General features: G+C 46.4%; 1 protein-coding gene across 1 annotated transcript; it reads left to right on the forward strand.

Moving 5' to 3' along the window:
* The first annotated feature begins 5,370 nt into the window (after nucleotides 1–5,370).
* On the forward strand, nucleotides 5,371–18,829 carry LOC118161227 (serine/threonine-protein kinase SBK2-like). Its single transcript, XM_035316347.1, is given in 8 exon segments — nucleotides 5,371–5,515; nucleotides 6,422–6,477; nucleotides 8,809–8,832; nucleotides 8,835–8,920; nucleotides 8,922–8,988; nucleotides 16,406–16,595; nucleotides 17,365–17,567; nucleotides 17,830–18,829. Coding segments are annotated over 8 exon segments (1,341 nt in total). The 3' UTR covers nucleotides 18,400–18,829.
* Nucleotides 18,830–20,069: the final 1,240 nt, after the last annotated feature.

Here is a 20,069-nt window from a genome sequence, read left to right on the forward strand (position 1 = left end):
AGCAAATGGCTGATGCTGCTAGCAATGACGTAAGTGAACTTTTGGGAAATAAGTGAAGATTTGTTTGGAAATGGCCACGTGCCCACATGGGAAGATCAGCTTTCTGCAGTGCTAGCCCATGATCTCTGCTAGCTCAGCCAAATTGCAAGGTTTTTCAACAGGAGTTGGCTGGTGCTGGACTAAACATGCACTACGGTAAGAAGCAGCAGTGTCACTTATCCCAGGAAACCAGATGCTTGGGCAATAACAAGCAGTCACTTTGGGTACTCTGTTTTCCTCCAGTAATTTGTGTATTTTTGTTTTTAGAATGACCATGGGAAAAAAAAAATGTATCTAGAAGAGTCCAGGAAATAAAATGCTTTTAAAAATGAACCATGAATTCCAGTTCTTGCTACATTTTTTTTTTTTTTTTTTTTTTAACCCCAGGTCTAGTTTCTGTTCATACTGCATGTAATTTTATTTCTAAGCTGATATCCTTTGGAATATTACAGTAATTTGAGCCAAAATGTGCTGCAGAATGAAGAGAGTCTATTGTAGCTGGTGGAGTTACACGGAATCTATGGATGTGCAAAAGAATAAGATGTGAAACAAGGCCAAAAAGTCTTTTTATCTTCCCTTTTTAATATGGTTTGGATAATACATTTTGGTTTAGCATCTTGGTATGTCCACTCCTACTAGCCAAGCCTACTCAGGAGTTTTCCAGACCTGTTAAGTACATCCATTCACAGATGCGTTTGCATTGCCATATATCAGAAAAAATATGTTATATGTATTTCACATGACAGCTCTGGTGTTCAGACCTGTACATAAAAAAACAGTTCTGGCGTCCAACTAGAAACAACCAGAGCCTGAATCTCTGAAAAGTTTTGAGCACTGTTTGCTGTCTTCACTTCTAGTGGGCATGCTGCCTTGCTGGCAGCTTTGATACTTAGGTCTGGGCTGTCCATCTCAAGGAGACAAAGCTACAAATTTCTATGAAAAATTAATCTTAGTATCAGAATTTCCTCATAAGTAAGGGAAAAATCTTGCAGAAGAACCTTCCATTGCATGATAACATCAACAAGATGATGACCTGCACATTTCAGGGCACAATAGGACAGATATGCTTATTCTGAGCATGTCCTTTCTGTCTGGTTCTGTGGTTAGAAACAGGCTTAGAAGAGAAAAGCTTCTCCACAGAGCGTGAGAATGTTTTACCAGGTGTGTGAAGTTGCTGAGAGCTGTTGGAACCACTGGTTGTGACAGGGTATAAATGGGAGGTAAATCAGGGTTATCCTGGAGGGCTGGTTCCTTTCATCTCTGGAACAATCCCTGCTGACATCTCCGCAGCAGCAGTTTTCTCCAGTTTGCTCAAGAGGGAGGACACCGAGCCTCCCTCTTGAGCGAACCATCCATTTTCACATGGCCACAGAGGCTGATGAAATCTCCTCCCTGGAAGGCTCAAATTGCATCTGAGCTTCCCTAAGGATGGAGCACCACTGGGCATCCTATAGCTCGTGTCATGCCTTCAGATTGTCCCTCAGAGGGCAGTTCCCTGGATGCACCATACAAACTGGTACATCACCAGGCACCACAGTAGTAGACAGCACCTACATGAAGGCAAACCATGGCTAGCAGGGATGAGGTGCTGATGAAAATGGCCAAGGCTGTTTTGCCTCATTTTTGTGTGGAGATAGATGAATTGTGGTAGCAAGGTTGCTGAAGTTGAGCTCCCTACCCTACCCTACCCTACCCTGCATGCTATCCATCCAATAATATCTCACCAGGACAAGGAATTTTTCTGCCTGTTTTGATTCTGCTTACATATTTTCATGTCTTTCCCCTATTCACTTTTGTTGCAGGTCTTCAGCCATCCATGTATCTAGGTATTTGTGTCACCTCGTACCAGAGATGGATCACTGGACCACAGTGACAAGGAAAGATGAAATTTGGGCCTTGGGAGGTCATCAGTTCAGAAATATGAATGCTCAAAGGGTTTAGATGTAACATATCACATTTGTGGCACTGAATGTCAAACCAGCTAAGTGAATCTATATAGTTAATGAACTTCCCTGTAGTTTAATATCACCCTCTAGTGTCATGTGGGTACAGTTTCCACATATTATATTTTTCCATACTAATCTTGGTTTCTTGCCTCTACCCATTAATAGTATGACCTTGCAGATGTAGCAGCAGCCATGCTAGTGGTCATGCTTCTGGGAAAGAGACAAGAGAAGCCAGCTTTTTAGAGGTGGATTTGCCAAGGCATCAGACTTCGAATGCTTCTCCCAGGGAGTTTAGGAAACTTTCACCCTCCTTCCTTTTATGTTTGTCAGGGTGAGAAGTCTTGGAGTACAGTTGCTTCTTTCACCCATGAGCAGGAAGTGCCATGTTTGTTGGGGAGATTTCCACTCCTGATGCTGTATTTGCCGTAGATTGGTCAGAAGAGACAGCTTATTTTGAAGTAAGACCAGATAGATACTTTGAATGTTAATAAGTCACCATGACTGGATGACATTTGCTTGAAAGTCCTGAAGGAATTCAAATGTGAAATTGTGGACTGCTGGCCAAGCTGTATAAACTGTCTTTAATGTCTCTGTGCCAGAGCCCTGATGGATTGCCAGTGTAACCCCCACGATAAAATATGACCAGTGAGTCTGACGTTCATCTGTGACAAGACAGTGGTGTCTACAATAAAGAGTAAGTTTGATGAGTATGTGAAAAGCAGTCTGTTGAGAAAGAGTCAGTACGACTTCTGCAAAGGGAAATTCTGCATTACTGCCATGCCGGGTTCTGGAAGCCTGTGATATCCACATGTTAATAAGCATGTGGATAGAGGGGATCCAGGAGAAAAAATACATTTGAACTTCCAAAAAGTCTTTGACAATGTCCCTCAGCAAAAGTTCTTAAAGGAACTAAGTTGATACAGGGTTGGAGAAAAGGTCATTTTATGGAATAAAGGATGAGCAAAGGACAAGAAGCAAAGAGTAGGGCTCATTGGTCACTTTTCTGGATGGACACAAATGAGCAGAAAGGATAGCCCAAGGGTTGCTGCTGGGACTAGTTTTATTCAGCATTTTCAAGGATGATTTAGACAAGGGACTAAACAGTGAAATCAAGTCTGAGGATGATACTAATATCCTCTGGGGGGTGAAATACTGTTCTAATGGCAAGGAACTTTAGAAGATGCCCACAAAACGGAGTGGTTTGGCAGTAAACCCTCAGATGACCTTCATTATAGATAGATGTAAGGTAGTACATTTAGAGAAAATGTACTACATGATGCCGATACTCAGAACTCAAAACTACTGTTGCAAACTGTGAAGAAGATCTCAGACCTGTCATTTATTACCCTCTAAAATTGGCTCATGCAGCAGCAGCCAAAATGCATGCTGGGAAATGCTGGGTAATTAGAATTAGACAGAAGGTGCCATTTTAGTTCTGGGTAAAACTTCCATGCATCCCGATCTTGAGTAGTGTGGACTGTTCTGGTCTCCTTCAAGAACGATGATGGAGTTAGAAAAGGTAAAGAGAAGGGCAACTACAGAGATCATGGGGATGGAATAGTTGTCTGGTGAGGAATCACTGGAGAGTCTAGAGCTCTTCAGTTTGGAGTTGGTAAGGCTGAGAGAAGATATAACTGAGGTTTATAAAACCATGAAGATGGTGGACAAAGTAAATGCAGATCTGTCCTTCATGAAATTTTGCAACATGATAACTAGATGGTACACAGGGAAGTTAGTATAAGAGGAATTAAAACAAACAAGAAAAAGAATTTCTCCATACAGCACTGAGCAAACTTGTGCAACTTGATGTCACAGAAGGTTGTAGAGGCCAAAGAGATCAGTGGGTTCAAAAAGGGATGAAACACATGATACTACAAGAATCAGGCAGGTTTGCACCCTCTAGCTTCCATAACACAAGACTTCTAGATGATGGATCCAGGAAACAGACTGCAAAAAGTGGCTAGGCCTGTACTCTTAAGCATCATCTCTTACTCCTGCTGTTGGAGGTAAAACACTGGGTTAGGTGGACCATTGGTCTAATAAGGCATTTCTTAGATTCTTGATTACTTTCAAGCCTGAGATATCCTAGGTCGATTCACCGTGGCTACAGTTCTTGGGAGATAACTTCCTCCTAAGACAGCAAGGTGGACCAGACTGCCTTTGTCAGAGAAGTAATCCCTTTCCTTCAACAAATCGAGAAAAATTGGAGAAATTCCTGAGTTTCCCTCAGTTACTGGAGAATTGTTTTCTGAAAGATTGGCTTGCTGTCCACTGCTCTGACACCATCCTGCAGAAAATGCATTCCCAGGTGTCTCTTTAAGAGAAACATCAAACAAAACAGGATGTTACAGTTTAGGGCTAGTCTCCTCTCCATCTCTGGACCCCTGTCCTGTAAGATCTCTTATCCACCTAGCAGACAACCTCCCTCCTATCTCGCCTCCTTGACCCTTCTGAAAACTGTTGCCTTGATAGGGATAGATTGCAAAGGTGACAGCCTAGCCCAGGACAGGGAATCACTCACCAGCTATTTGAATAGGAGGTATGGGAAATTTTGGGGAGAAATGGTTGTGGAGTGAGGCCACAGAACTTATTGCCTTGCTAGCTTTGCCCAAGGCGTGCTGCAGCATATTAATGTCACCGAAGCATTTCATTAGTGGAATGAATGAGAACAGCTGAGACAGATCAGAATAAAAGACCATTTAATTCTATAGCCTGGCTGTGAGACTATCCAGTGGCAAATTCCTTGTGGGAGATATAAGAGCATGGAAGTATGTAGTAAATCCCTCAAATATTCTCCTAGCCTCCGGCAGTCTGAGACAGATGTTGAATTTAATTGTGCTTTTCCTCTGCAGTGTCTCTGTCCAGTTATTTTATGAAACCACATAAATGTTTATTACCCACACCCTCCTGAGGCAAGGTGTCCACAGCTGAAGGCATGCTGCCTGAGGAAGCCTTGTGCTTGTTTTTGTTCTGCCTCTAGTGCTTGTATCTTGTCCTTTGAAGAGACGGTAAGCGGTATTATCCTTTCATCTCATTTATTCCTCAAGGAATAACCTCAAAGTTTTATTATACCTATTATATCTATTACAGCTTCTCTCCCCTGTCATCTTTTCTCCAGAGAAGAAGGTGATGTTACAGGCAATCAGGAGCCTGTGTCACTTAATGTCTTTCAGAGCAAATTGGACAAAAATGAAGCAGTCCTGGCATGGGCACTGGGAAGCATCAACTGTCCTTGAGAGGGACCTCCCTATACTACCATGCCATGTTGCCCCAGCCAGCATCAGAGCCCAGCTGACATGTGTGTCCCAAATGTGCAGCTGTGAGGGCTCCCTGGGCCTTAGTCACCCAAGTATGTCAGAAAGCGAGTGCTCACTGCTGACACCCCATGGGGCCCTCTTTCCCTCCTGATTTTGATGACAGCCTCAGGAGAAGCTCAGGTGGTGGCTTTGCATTGGATGAGACACTGACACCAGGGATGGTGTCCCAGCAGCAGAGGGTGGCAGATGGTTTGCTGCTCTGTGGAGATGAAGGTATAGAAATTGGGTGATGTAGCACAGCAGGGATCAGCCTTCCTCAGGGAGATACAGCATCTGTTGCTTTGCAGCCATGGCTAAAGGCAGACATGACAGCACTGATAAATTTGAAAGGCAGGCAGGCACCATCATTTTCCCTTTCTTCAAATGTCATCACCCTGAGGGTGCTAATTGACATTGGTGGCCCTGCCCTGCCTCACCTGGGGCTCAGCTCACACCCTCACCCTGTGGGCCCAGGTGCTCTGGGTAAGCTCAGGCTGGGCTTTCAGTCCCTGCCTGATCTCATATCTGCCTGGCCGTCACCAGATTTTGTCTGACATTGGTTACCAGCACTGGGACTGTCCCTGACTTGTAAATCAGCTTCTCAGCTGGACCTGAGACCTTCTTGTCACCACAAACTTGCCTGATGGCCTGGACTTGCAGCAGAACTTGGTATTCCACCTCTGGGCCTGTCCCACTTGCCTTGCAGAGACACTGTGGTGGGACAGACCCTGGTTGGCGAGCCCCTGTCCTGCCAGCCTTGTTATCCCGCTCATCTCTTGGCTTCGTGATGTTTACAGAGCATCTGCCCCCTCTCTGTGCCCTGACAGATGGAACCTTTCCCAGCAAAACATTGTGTCTCTGTACCACCATCCAAGTCCCACTCTTCCCCTGCAAACCCAGTCATTTCTCCCGTGAAGCCCCACCACAACCTTTCCCTTCCAAGGTTATCTCCAGGCTGTCCAGATCCATCCAACACATCCTGCTGTGATGGCACCGTCTCACCAGGTTGGGGTGGGTGCTGTACACTGAGCTGCCACCCAGACAGTCCCTAGGCCTGTACCGATGGTGACAGATAAGTCACTGAGCCTCAGGGAGAATTGATATGCACTCCAGTTGCTGGATATTGTATATTATTTTAAGACCTGGAGGAGTGGCTAGGAGACATCCCAGTGAAAAAGGTTAAAAATACACCTTTTGTGAGTCCTCATCCCTGCGGTAAGGTTGAACAGCACCACCTGAGCATTGCCCTGTCCCTACACTGCACTGAGGCCTTGGGGTCAGTGATCACCGAAGGGAGCAGCACTGCCTCTTGCAAACACCCTGCACCCAATGCAGCCAACAGTGCAGTCCCTGCTTTATAGCACTGAGCGCAGGGCTGTCTCTGAGGGGAGTGTGTCTGCTGGTGGACTAACTTTCTTCCCTTCTCTGTGTGTGCATGCAGGCGAGGTGGGACATTACACCGTGCTGCCAGGAAGGCGGCCAGCAGATTCCTCAGCGATGGGGTAGCGCTTAATGACCTCAGAGCACAAATGGTCCGTGCAGCTGGTGGACTCCTCCAAGCACCCTGCCTGTGCTGAGGAGAGCTCAGGGCCCCAGCTCCCTGTCCGGGAGGCAGCCCTCACCTTGTAGCACCTTGCAGATTGGTTTGCCTGCCTGCCTGCTGGGGCTGGAGGGGAGGGAAGAGTCTGTAGCTCACAAAATTATTAATAGAACATGTGGGAAGGCAATAGGGAAAATCAAAGAGCTATTCGCACTCCAGCATCAGGCACTAAGCTGGTTTTGAAAAGGTCTGAACAAAACTCAAGTACTGGTATCCTCAAGTCCATAGCTGGGACAAACTTTTGGAAAGACTAAGGCAATCTTGGTTATATTATATTTACAGCTCTGCCTCTGTTGACTTTGTCCGATATCTTGGTGGCCAGTGGTACAAAATGTATGCAGCATAGGTGAGATAGGTGTAGGTGTTAAATTAATGGAGGTCCTGAAATGCCCAAGTACTGACTTAATGAATAAGACAGCAGGCCCTAGGGCCTCCAACAGCTACTCTGTGCCCAGTCCTCAGGAACAGAGAGCAGGGAGTCTCCCTCAGATGATACACTGTATGTGATATTTTCCATGTTGTGGGAATGCATGACAAGCCCTGCAGATGTACAAATGTCAGAGCAACTGCAGATAAGGGGAAAGCCCTCAAACAAATTGCTGCACAGCAAGTGAGCTCCAGGTAAGTCTGTGAAAGAGGCCTCTTCTGCAAGCCAAACCACTCAGCAGCTCCTAATTTCAGTAGGAATAAAATAAATAAACGAAACTTGGAAATAAAGGAAAAAAAATAGCTGGAAAATGAGGAAGACTGGAAGACTGCTGTATTTAGATCCTAGATCTGGAAGCAGGTTTGAATTAGTGACTGGAGTGGAGGAGAGAGGGACTGTGGAGTCAGGGCATCTGGGTTCCTTTCCCAGAGTTACCTTGCAACTGTGACTTCACACAAGTCCCCAGGGACAATTCTCAGTTTGACTGAGTTGTATCTCAAATACAGGCAATAGTGTCACCCATTCTGACCCCCACATGGCCAGAAGCCATGTTCCTGGGGAGCTATGGTTATACCATTACCATTTATCCAGAGCTGAATCCTTTGATATTGGATAGGTTTCTCCTATACGCTCCCACCAGCCCTACTATAATGTTCTCCAAGTAGGAACTTTGCACATCAAAGGCCTTTCCCAGTCACCAGGACATCCTTCAAGCACGAGTGTGAAGAAGCAGCCTTGAATGACACAAGACCTTTAGGTCATCAGCACCACAACCTCATTCCCCACCTTCTTATCAAGAAGCACAGGGGCAGCTGGCAGCCTGACTATGCTACTGCTCTTGCCTCTAATTTCTTGCAGCATCTCTGGGTGGCAGCAGACTTGCTGTTCACAGGTCTGTGATGGCAGCCCAGTGCATCTCACCTTGCTGCCCCTGTGCTAGCCCCAGGGCCTTGAGTGACAAGACCTTGGTGAAACCCCTCCACCTTCAGAGAGCAGGCAGTAAGGTTCAGTCCCTTGCTGGTGACCCAGAGTGCCTATGCATTAGTACCTCCTAGATTAGACTTTGTCTTTTGCCTCTGCCCCCGTGACATGACCTTGAGCCAGTCACAGTTTGCACCTAGTCTCTGATGCTCACTGGCAGAAACAGTTGAAACCAAAATGTGTCTGTCCCCTTGGTGGCCAAGAGAAAGTGCTGGCAGCCAGCCCACAGCGGCCCTCAACCCTGCTGTCAGGGACATACTCTGACATGACACATGGCCCCAGAGCAAGGACTGTGCACCAAACGGAGGAAGAGCTTTGCTCCCACATCTGCAGGGTCAGCCCAAGCTGTAGGGATGGTCTGGAAAGGGTGATCTGCTGAAGGATCCCTGGGGCTCGTGATGGCCCGGCTAGAGCAGAAACAACAACTCCACCCCGATCCCTGCGACACTTCCCCCTCCACGAAGGGGGCTGATGGATGACCCCCTTCTTCCCCCTGGACCCCTTTTTTCCTCCCCGCAGCGGTCACCTTCAGCCCCGGGGCGGTGTGCCCCCTGGACCAGAGGCTGGGGAAGGGGCGGAGCGTCACGCTCAGCCCTGTAATGCCTGGCAGCCCCTCCGGCTGCTCGGCACAGCCCAGAGGCAGCGGAGGCAGCAGAGGCGAGGCTGTCCACGGCTGTCTGTCCTGAGCTGCTGGAGAAGGTGAGAGGCTTGGGGTGGACAGAGAGAGTGTGTGGGAAGAGAGGGTGCAGTCGTAGCGGGATGACACCGACTGGGTGGGCAGGTGAAGGGGTGCAGCTGGGCACCCCTCACCAACCAGGCTCTGGCTTCACGTGCCGGCACAACATGCCCCAGTTCCCCACGTTTGGTGCCCAGCATGGTCTTGGTGGTGGTGATCTCCTTGGGTGGCTCTGCCCCAAAAGGCTGCTCTACATATGGGGGATCGCTCAGTGGTTGTGCCTGGTGGGACAGTGCTGCGGTACCGGCGTGTTGGCTGGGAGGAGAGCATGATGTGGCTTGGTCCTAGCGAGATGGCTGCCGATTTCTGACCGTGACTGTGGTTTACTGCTTCCTGGGAGACTCTCATGGGGCTGCCTGCGGGGAGCCTGGTGGGTGTTTCTGCCTAAGAAGAGCACTGCACGGTGCTGAGGAGGAGATAGCCAGGCTGTTCTCCTCAGTGAGATTAAGCACTAACTTGTGGACCTGTTATAGAAAGCAGCTCATAAATCTATCAGTAAAAAGGCCAGAAACAGCCACTGCGATAATATGCTCTGGTCTCTTGCCTGTACTAAACATGGTCTGCGCTAGAGTGTGCCTTTTAGGGAAAAAAAAATCACATTCGTGGCTTAAAAGTCCCAAAGATGGAGGAATATTCTTCCATATTGTTTGATGAGTTTTTTAGGGGTAAATATCCTTCTTCATAAAATCTGCATCACATCTGAGGTCTGAAATTGCCTCATTTCAGCTTTCGGGTTTTGTTATAATGCTTTGACTTGGTGAGAGAGCCTCTTCAGCGAATCTGTAGTACCTATGAAGGTATGTGCAGATCATAAAATCATAGAGTCATTTTCTCATTATCATTTAATAAGAAAAAAAAAAAAAAGAAAAAAAAAAGAGTACTGCCCTGGAAATTTCCCCTTTCAGCCCTTTTAGTATACTCATGGTTCATTTTGTGGTTCCTCTCTGGTCTTTTTTTCGGTCAAACTGTGCTAGTCTGCTGAACTGTGGTCTCACCATTGCCATTAAAAAGACAGCAAGCATCTGATAGCTAAGTCTGTTGATCCTCAGACATCAGCATGCCTCCAAAGTGGTTCAGGAAATTTACCCTAGAGAAACCAGGCTTTCACATTGGTAGATTTTTGACATTCCAAAAAAAAAAAAAAAAAAAAAAAAAAAAAAAAAAATGAAAGAAAAACAAACAAACAAAAAAAAACACCATAAAAAGTAGATAAAGAATAATGCAAAACAGAGCAAACCAAAGGAATGCGTTTCTAATGAAAACACGAAGTCCAGTGGTGCACATATTCTCAGTTCCAGTGCAGAAGGCATTAGCAGGTGGCCAGCTCTTTAGAAATACAGCTTTCCTAACTCAGCTGATTTTCAAAGATTAAGTTTCAGGCTGTCTCAAGGCATCTGTATGTAGAAACCTCTCCAGAAACTAAGGTTCAGTGCAAGAGGCATATTGTCTCACAACAGGTATCTTCTTTTATAGGAACTAATACAAATCTAGCTGCCTTCTATTGTAACTAATACGAGTAAGGCTGAACGGCTATATCTGTTTTGTTGTTGTTGGTGGTTTTGTTTGTTTGTTTGTTTGTTTTGTTCTTTTTTTTTGGTTTAGAGTGAGGCTTATTTTTCAATTTAGCATCTGCAAAATTCTAGTTTCTTGTTGCTGATGTTTCATGCATCTGATTGTTTGTGGACTTTATCAGAGCGAATGGAAAGGTTGAATCTTCACCATTAGTAACTCTCATACATTATTCTCTTGGACTTGTGTCTGTGTCACTGAGATGTGTATCTGTATCACTGCCATCTATTTCTAATGCAATTCTACATCTTCCAACACATTAAGGCCTACGTAGGAAGTTAGGATATACCAGATCTACATTTCTGGGTTTACACAGCACCCATTCTATTTACAAAGCTGCAGAAAGAATTTAGATCAATCTGATTACCGTGACATTTAACTTTTTTCTTCCCTCAGTGCCGGACTAAACTTCTGTCTTCTTTGGTCATTTATAATGTTTTTTATATGTGTGTTTGCATGTACTAGTTTTGTCAAGCAATGTATTGATTACCTGGTCCCATTTTTGTGTCATTTGCAAACATTTTTTTGATGATTTCAGTGCTTTCTTCTAGAACCTTGATAAAGGTAAATGTCCTAGAACAGAGTCAGGATTTAATGAAATTAATTGTGCAGCATGAGAACACCACTAAAACATGGTACTTTCCACTATACTGACTCTAGGAAGTTTGCTTGTTCTTAAATCCAATACAAACAGTGTGACTTGCTGATTTTGATTAATGCCAATATGAATTTGTACAGATATTTTTTTAGAGAATGTTCACTGGATGGGATGTTTCCAGCAGCTGCTATACAAACAAATATGAGGCCGAGAATGGTTCAGAACCTCCACCAAAGTTTTAGTGGTTAATGGAAAAATCCCTGCAGGTCAGCTCCTTACACAACCCTGCATGAGAAACATGGTGGTTTGGTAACAACAGAGGCCCCGAGTGATCTAAATTACTTGATATGCTAAGTCCATTCAAGCAAAATGTGCTGCATTAAGGGCAGTGGAAAAGTATTCAGGTAGAAACAAGGCAGGCAACACCCTGAAAGGGATGTGTTGGACAAAAGGTCTTGGTTTGAGAATTGGACAGAAGGTGTTTAACCAATAAGATGTTTAACCAATAAGAAGACTTAGATGTATCTTGATCTGATAGCATGAAGATATTTATTAAAAATTCAAAATGTGACTACAATTTCTGGAAATATCCTACCTCTTTTTAAACTAGCTGATGTGGACATGACAGAAGCGCAGTGTGCCAGATGGTTTGGAAAGCCCAAGTAAGGTGTTGGTTAAATACAGAGGCTGAGTATCAGGCTGCACCCTGCTAATTTTACTAAGTAAATTTAATTTGCTAATTTTTCTAAGTAAATTAAATATGTCTTCATAGGCTGTAGTCATACCTCTGACCACGATGCCTATAAACCCTGCAACAGTCAGAATAAACTTCAAGAACAGTAGAAAACTCTTTTCTCTAGATGAACAGCAGCAGGGAGGTAAATTCATATTAGGACATCATATAAATACATAACACTAACACTGTTTTTTATAGCCAGCCACAGCTTGCCTTTGTATCAAGCCTGCATGATTTTTTGTAAGAGGTGCCCCAAATGCTGTTGTTGGTTATTTGGTTTGGGTTAGTACTCTGTAGAAGGTCAACTAGAAAATGGACCCTATATGCCATATGCTCAGAGATGTTTTTAATGGAGCATCTTTGATATGAGGAGAGGCTGAGAAAGCTGAGGCTCTTCAGTGTCGAAGAGAGAGGTCTCAGAAAGGTTCATACTAATGTGCATAAATACCTGATGGGAGGAAGTGATGAAGATGGATTCAGACTCTTCTCATTAGTGCCCATTTACGGGACAAGAGACAGCGTGCACAAATTAAAATGTGAGGAATTCCATCTGAACACAGTAAAACAGTTGTGGTGTTTGTGGTTTTTGCTTTGTTTTGCTGTTAGGGTGATCAGTGAGACAGGTTGCCCTGATTGGTTCTGGAATCTCTGTATTTGGACAAAAACCTGACTGGACACCTTCACAGAAATCTTGTACCAGCTGCCCCTGCTTGAGCAAGGTAATTGGACTAGATGATCTCAAGAGGTCCTTCCCAGCCTAAACAGTTCTGTGACTGTGACCACAGTGCTCTTTCTGTGAGACAGTGAGATTACTTTGGCTCTTGAAATGTATGAAGTGCTTTTCTGGGCAAAATATAATAATCATTTTTGCTAAAGAAGCAGAGTAACATTACCTGGACTTAGACACTGTATCTCCATAGGCTAGCTCCTCCTCAGCTCCTTAAGAGTCTGGGGAGCATCTCCTGATGGTGGAAAGGATGTGAATTTCTTGCTGCTGGAATTACACACTCTTTGGGGAGTTGGTATTTCTCACACACAGACAGCCTGGAATCAGGATCTCATGCAGGGAAAGACAGTGGAGGAAAGAACAGTTTTGAAAAGGATCCTGTCTACTGCCTTCAATACAACACAGCCAACTGGTGAGTGCATCTTGGCCCAGGGCCTTGGAGGCATCCTTCCCAATGCTGGTCACTCTGCAAAGTGCAAATGGCACTCCAGAAGGTAACAAAGGTTACCTAGACACACAGACACACTCTGCTCAGTGGTAGCCCAAATGTATCTCTCACTTAACTTTCTAGCTAAATGTTAACTTCACATCGGTGCTCAGGGACAGCAAGGACCAAATCCTGCAAACTGTTCTGGAGTGGCTGCAGCTTAGGCTTCCTTTGTATGGAGTCCTGGTCAGATAGACAGGATTGTCATTGTCTCTCAAGACACTCTACACTTATTCTCTGGCTGATCTATTTTTCCCAAGATGTCTATTTCACTTTGATTCTCTTCTCTGTACCTGGACAATCTTCATTTCCATGCCAGTGGACCGTGCAAGGTAAGGATCCTTGCCATTTATATTGCAGTTCACCTGAAAAGTGAGATGGAAAGACACAAGAGATTTTTTGGTTATTTTTCTTGCAAAAGTTAATGGACTGAAATGAGTTGACTCCAGTTCAGCTGGAGTGAGAACCAATATACAGAGAAGCATATCTTCCCACTCACAAAAGCAAGCTTTCACACAGTAAATAGGAGAGAATTAATGAATCATGTAATAAATAGAATATATTAATCTTATATTAAATAATTCAATACTAATAAAAGCAGATTAATGAGTATATAGGTACTTGAGAATTATATCACCATTGAGTGATTCATTAGGTGGATGCAATGATAAGATTCCAGCCTTTGGGTTAGATAGCACTAACAGGTGGCCAGCCTTCAAGGAAATAAATTTTATCTAAGTCAAGCTGGAGAAATAAAGTTATCTGAGAACATCGTGAACCATTTGTTGACAAGAAGTTGTATAAGACCATGACTTTGATACAGGAGAATTACTGCCTTACAGATCTTCTTTTTATATTTTATCACAAATATAAATCTAACATATTTGGCGCAAGGCAAGCTGACATCTTTCCTTTTGTTCTCTACTTAGTGTGACTTCAGCCTATCTAATATCATGGGGAGGTCTGTTTTTCAAAGGTCTATTACACTTCAAGTTGTTCTGCATATTCTGAGATAGGACTCTTTAAAAGGCTTTTTCAGCTATTCTGTTTAATGCCTAAATATGACAACAGCAGTTTGCAAATGTCAGTGTCAAAGCGGATCCGTACGCAGGTTCTGCAGTGCCCTTGCTGTGTGCAGTTTTGCAGGCTGTTGTGTTTGAACAGTAAACAGGAGGACATCAAAGCAAAATCTCTAAAATAGTTTCCAGACTGACTTTCACTGTGAGTGTCTCCCCACCCTTCATTTGTCCACTCCCAAGCACACATTTGTTCAATGCTGAATTCCCTGTGGACTGTGCTAACTTTGGTTGCTGTTGGCTCTCACACCAAGCCAACGCCTTTTCAGAAAACCAGGGCCAGTTACTTGGTTCTTCTGAACTGAATAAGTTTAGCAATATAATCTATGCAGGAACAGAAGAGAAAAGAAAGGGAACTCTCTAACAAGCAGCCCTATGCTCCTGTAAGAATCCAGCATTTTTGCAGTTTTCCTAGATTTAAATAATTCTGTTGCGACATTACTGGATTGTACAGAATGACCAGCTTTAGCAGCAGTGGGGGCTGGAAGGTGAGGGAGCTGCAATAATCTCAGGTAGAGCAATGTAAAACCTAAGGGAAATGACTTATTTCTGCTCCCACTCATATTCCTGGGATGCCATCTGCCTTTATAGCCACTTGAGGTCCTATTCCCTCCCCTAAAGGTGTCATGTCAGGCAAAATGTTACATGGGAAGGGATTTTGAGTTTGTAGTTGCTGAAGTGAGCACTAGTTTTCCACCACAGCTCTGTCTTACTGCACACTGAGAGGCCCAAGAATGCTACAACCCTCAGGCTCTTGAGTTGCACCCTGGGCTGCATTAGGCTGAATATTGCCAACAGGTCAAGAGGGGTGATCCTTCCCCTCTGCACAGCACTGGTGAGGCCACATCAGCAGTGCTAGGTCCAGTTCTGGGCTCCCCAGCAAACAAGTGACATGGACATACTGAAGAGAGGGCCACAAAAGTGATTAAGGAACCAGACCATCTCCCATATGAAGAGACTCACAGAGAGCTGGGACTGTTTAGCCTCAAAGGGATTATCATATCAATGTATATAAATACCTGATGGGAGGGTGTAAAAAAGATGCAGCCAGAGTCTTCTCAGTGGTATTAAGTGACAAGACAAGTGGCAGTGGGCACAAATTGAACTTCTATTTAAGCCTAAGGAAAATCTTTTTAACCATAAAGGTGATTGAACACTAGAACAAGTTGTGGTGTCTCCATCCTTGGATCTCCATCAAAACCCACCTGGACACAGTCCTGATCAACTTGCCCTGAGCAGAAGGTTGCGCTCCGTGCTCCACAGAGGTCTTGCCTGACCTCAGCCATCCTGCGTTTCTGTGGTTCTGTCATCCAGGCCCAGGAAGACTGAGTGCCTGTGTTCAGAGCACAGGGGGATAGCAGAGGAAGCACAGGGGAAGAGTCCTGCCACAGATGCTTTAAAGTGCTTCCTTGTACCATGCTAGGGGGACTGAGAAAAGCATTTCTCTGAAATGGGTCTGAAGCAGCGGGGTCTAGCACAAAATGCCACTGACGTCCAAGCTTCCTTCCTGTCTGTTTCTTGGCCGCACAGATGAGTGACTTTGGGTCAGAAAGGTCAGCATGAGAGGTACTGAGCTTCCTTTGGCCTGCTCAGTGCACACCATACTCAGACTGGCAATCCCCTTTTTGTCATGCACTAGCTGTGCCTCTGCCTAAGGGCGAGTCTGTCCATGCTGATACCTTAAAGACTTTCTTCAGTAAGTGCTAGGGACAGGTTTCTCTGTTGGGAGACATGGCCTCTCTGTGGTAGGCTAAGAAAAGCAAGAAAGCTGGGTCACACTTCACAGTCTGGGACGCTGTTCGTGTTTCACTTGTTGCTGAGCACCACTGAACGTAGAATAAGAAGAGGCCTGGAAGGCCAAGCTTTAGTACAGACACAGACACATCTGGGTCTTTGAAAGGAAAGGTTCCAGGGCCTACAATTAGAGAGAGATGAGCACCTAGCTGGAGACCAGAAAGGATTAGGGGGCTGAGCAAGAGGAGCTTCCCTTCAGTACAAGGACCTTGTATATAATGAGGGGCTTTGCCCAGAAGTACACTGTATAAAAGCACAGACTCAACCCCAGCACAAATGGTGCTCCATGTGGCAGAAATATCCCTGGCCATGGCATGATTTGTGGCATGTCTGATCTGTTTTTGCACTATGCATGGTGTGCTGTTCCTGACCTAGGCTGTGGTGTTTCTGCAGCGTTCAGCAATGGCCGAGAGCTCAGCTGCAACAGCGGCAGTGACGGCAGCACCAACCGTGCTAGATGAGCTCCTGGAGATCACAGCTCAGAGCCTGGTGCGCACCGAGGTGGCTGAGCACTATGAGGTTATTCGGGAGCTGGGCAGGGGCAAGTATGGCCATGTGGTGCTAGTGACCCACAGGCAGAGAGGTAAGGAACTGACTGCACCCTATGAGATGTTGTGCCTTGTCTCCTTTCCACTTGCCAGGACACCATGTGGGTTAGTGACTCCCTGGAGCTGGGTGCCAGGAGTGGCAGGGGGTGCCCAGAGGAACCAGCAGGGCAGGGGCCTTCCAGCCAGGGACCATCCCATTGACCCCAACCAGGGAGTAGGTCAGGACAGGGGGACAGCCCAGAGCAACAGGCAAAACTGAGGTGATGAGGTAGGTCCAAAGTCAAGCTGGGAAGTCAATCCGCCAGTCAAGATCAACAGCATTCATGGCCATGCATAGCCATGGGTATCATATAGGTGGAAACTAGCATTCCTACAGCACAGTGTAGGCGAGGAATGAAGCCTCGGGCTTGAGCTTAAATGGGGCCTCTGAGCCCATGGACAGGGGGTGGAGATGGATGTCCAGGGTAGAGCTGGTCAAGGTCATTAAGGCCTATATGTGCCCTCAGGGCACTGATGGTGCCTTCTGCAGCAGTCTCAGGTCAGACTGACGAGCCTGTGTAGCTTGAATTTCCCCTCCTCTACTCAGTGTTCCCATGGCACGCACTGACTGGCTTGAAACTCACACAAGTAGCAGTGTCTGTGTTCATATGTGGTATCAGTATGACATACCTCCATACAAAACTTTGGGTCAGAGATCTCCCTGTGGCTGTGAGTTTCCACAGCCATGGCTGCCCTGTGCTCTCTCTGTCTGGTCTTGGTGTGAGTGACTTTCAGCAGGGTCTAATCCATTCTTCCCATTCCCAGGGACTCCAATGGCTCTCAAGCTGCTGCCCAAAGCCAGTACCAAGCTGCACACCTTCCTCTATGAGTACTGCGTGGCACTCTCCCTTGCCACCCACCCTGCTATCATTAGCATGTTTGGAATTGCAATTGAATCCAGCCAGTACTATGGTTTCCTCTATGAACCAGCGCTGCACAAAGACCTCATCTCTATCATCAAACCCCGGGTGAGTGCTGCTACAAAGACATGGGGATTGGGACTGTAGTGTTTGGCCTCTGTGCAGACTGGCTGGGACAGAGGGAGAGAGGTTTCAATGGGATATGGGTCTCCCACCTCTGGGGTCTACAGCTTTGAACAAGATTCAAGCTTACAGGACCAGAAACTCAAAGACTTTCCCTAATGCAGAGTAAAGATGAGAGCCCACCACCGTGGTAGGGCTACCAAGATGCCATGAGGGTGCAGCATTGCCTGTCTCTCTCCCCATGCAGGATGGGATCCCTGAACCGGCTGCCAAGCAGTGTGCCAAGCAGCTTGTGAGTGCGCTGGAGTTCATCCACAGCCGGGGGCTCGTGTACCGTGATGTCAAGCCTGAGAATGTGCTGCTCTTTGATCCTGAGTGCCGGCGCATCAAACTGACTGACTTCGGGCTTACACGGCCCAAGGGTACCAAGCTCAAGCTGGTGGCTGGGGTAATCCCCTACACTGCCCCTGAGCTGAGCAACACCACTGATGCCCAGGGGGTGCCCATTGACACAAGCTTGGATGCCTGGGCTTTTGGCGTGCTGCTGTTCTGCCTGCTGACTGGCTACTTCCCCTGGGAGCAAAGCCTGCCCGACGACCCTTTCTTTGAGGACTTCATGCTCTGGCAGGAGACAGGCCTGGAGGAGAACCTGCCTCGCCACTGGAAACGCCTGACAGCGGAGGCCGCCCTCATGTTGCGGAGCCTGCTGGCCCTAGATCCTGCCAAGCGTGGCCCTGTTGGCGGAGCTCTGCGCTACGTCGATTGCCCCTGGCGGCTGGAGGACGGGTGTAGTGAGGGGGCTGCTGTGAAGCCCTAAAGCCTGCTCTCCATGGGGGAGGGAAGGCAAGTCTCACCCTGCAAGGAGCTTCAGGGTTGGAGCCATCAAGGTGGGCCTCCAGCAGAGCAGCTGTGAGAGACCATGGTAACCCTAAGAGAAACTTCTCTACAGCATTGTCCATGCCACGATGGAGTCAAGCTCCTTCCTCATATGATGGTTCTCACCAGCACTGCTCAGCACTGCCCAGTGCCACCTCCTTGTACTTCCTTGGGGCTTGAAAATATCTCCTTTCTCTTGCAAGTGGTGGTCCTTGTGTGAAGTACCCACTTTCTTCCTGGTCTCTCAGGGGTAGTTTCCAGGGGCTGCAGTGCCTGTCTTGTCCTTGAAATAGAGCAAGATATTTATCTATCTTTGTGTTTTTGTATGTGGCTTGTCTTCTTTCATAATAAAATGGGGGCTGTTTGCTGTGGGAGAGCATGGGCATGACAAAGCCTTTGGCCATCTCAAAGCAGGGACCTCCCCATGCTGCCTGGGCCTGCACCAGGTCCCTTAAGGGGTGGCTTCAGACAGGCGGGGTGGAGGTGCTGGGAGCCACCAGCATGTCACTGTGGACATGTATCTGGGGACTCGTAATGGGGCTGAGAAGGTGGTGGAAGTCACTGAGGTGGGGTGTTGGAGGACCAGCTGAGGGACCTCAGCCTCAACTTGGTAGCAGCAAGTGGATATGGCAGGATGTTCATGGGGTGCTGTGAAGAAATAAGCACAGGAAAAGGGTGGAGAGGAGCCAGGTGTGGGTGAGGACTGTGGTAATGTTGATCTGTGCCTTGCCTCTGGAGCTCTACAATGTGTCTAGCTCTGGTTTGGCCTTATCTTTGCCACTCATAGTCCCTCTGCACAGCTGTCAGCATACAGATAACTATCATGGGTTCTTGCTCAAACGATTTGAGGATTTTCCTGTCAGCAGAGTTAGACATAAGGCTTATCTCAGACATAAGGACTTCTTTGCTGGCCACTCCCCTCACTGCCTCTGAAGTTTGTCCTGTTTAGTCTACAGTGACCACAACTTTTTGGACTTCTCTTCATCTACTTCCTTTTCTTCCTGAAATAATACTTAATGCCAACCACATAGATTGCTCAGTAGATTGCTCAGTAGGAGTTTTCTTCTGAAAAGCCTCCCTCATCAAAGGGATAGAGCCACAGGGAACCACAGGGCATGCATTTCTTCGCATTTGCTTGTATTGCAGACCAGCTGACAGGTGGGCTTTTCTGGATGGTGGGCTGTTAACAGCAGGAGTCCCAATGTCAGTTCAGTTTCTCTCTAGCTCCTTTACCTCAGGAAAATGGCCCTTTGCAAACACCATCATCCTTGATAAAGCACAATTTACCTCTCTCTCTCAAGTGTCCTAAGTACAACTAGAAAGGTGACTTCACTGCCCTGAACATCTACATATATGATTCAGCTAAGAAGACAGTGCTGTGAGGATGTTTGGCCTGGGTATCACTGAGAAAGGCTAACAGAGGAGCTGTAACCACAGGCCACTTTAATTTATCCATAAGAATAACCCCAGCTATATTCCCCTACTGATACACCCTAGCAGTCCTACACTGTTGCTTTGCTCTCACTCCTAATCCTCCTTCAGATTTACCACTCCCCCCTCACAGAGCCAGCCCCTCTCTGTACCAGCCTCCACTACCACTTCTTCCCTCTT

The sequence above is a fragment of the Oxyura jamaicensis genome, chromosome 2 (genome assembly GCF_011077185.1).
Source record: "Oxyura jamaicensis isolate SHBP4307 breed ruddy duck chromosome 2, BPBGC_Ojam_1.0, whole genome shotgun sequence".
Taxonomy (NCBI): domain Eukaryota; kingdom Metazoa; phylum Chordata; class Aves; order Anseriformes; family Anatidae; genus Oxyura; species Oxyura jamaicensis.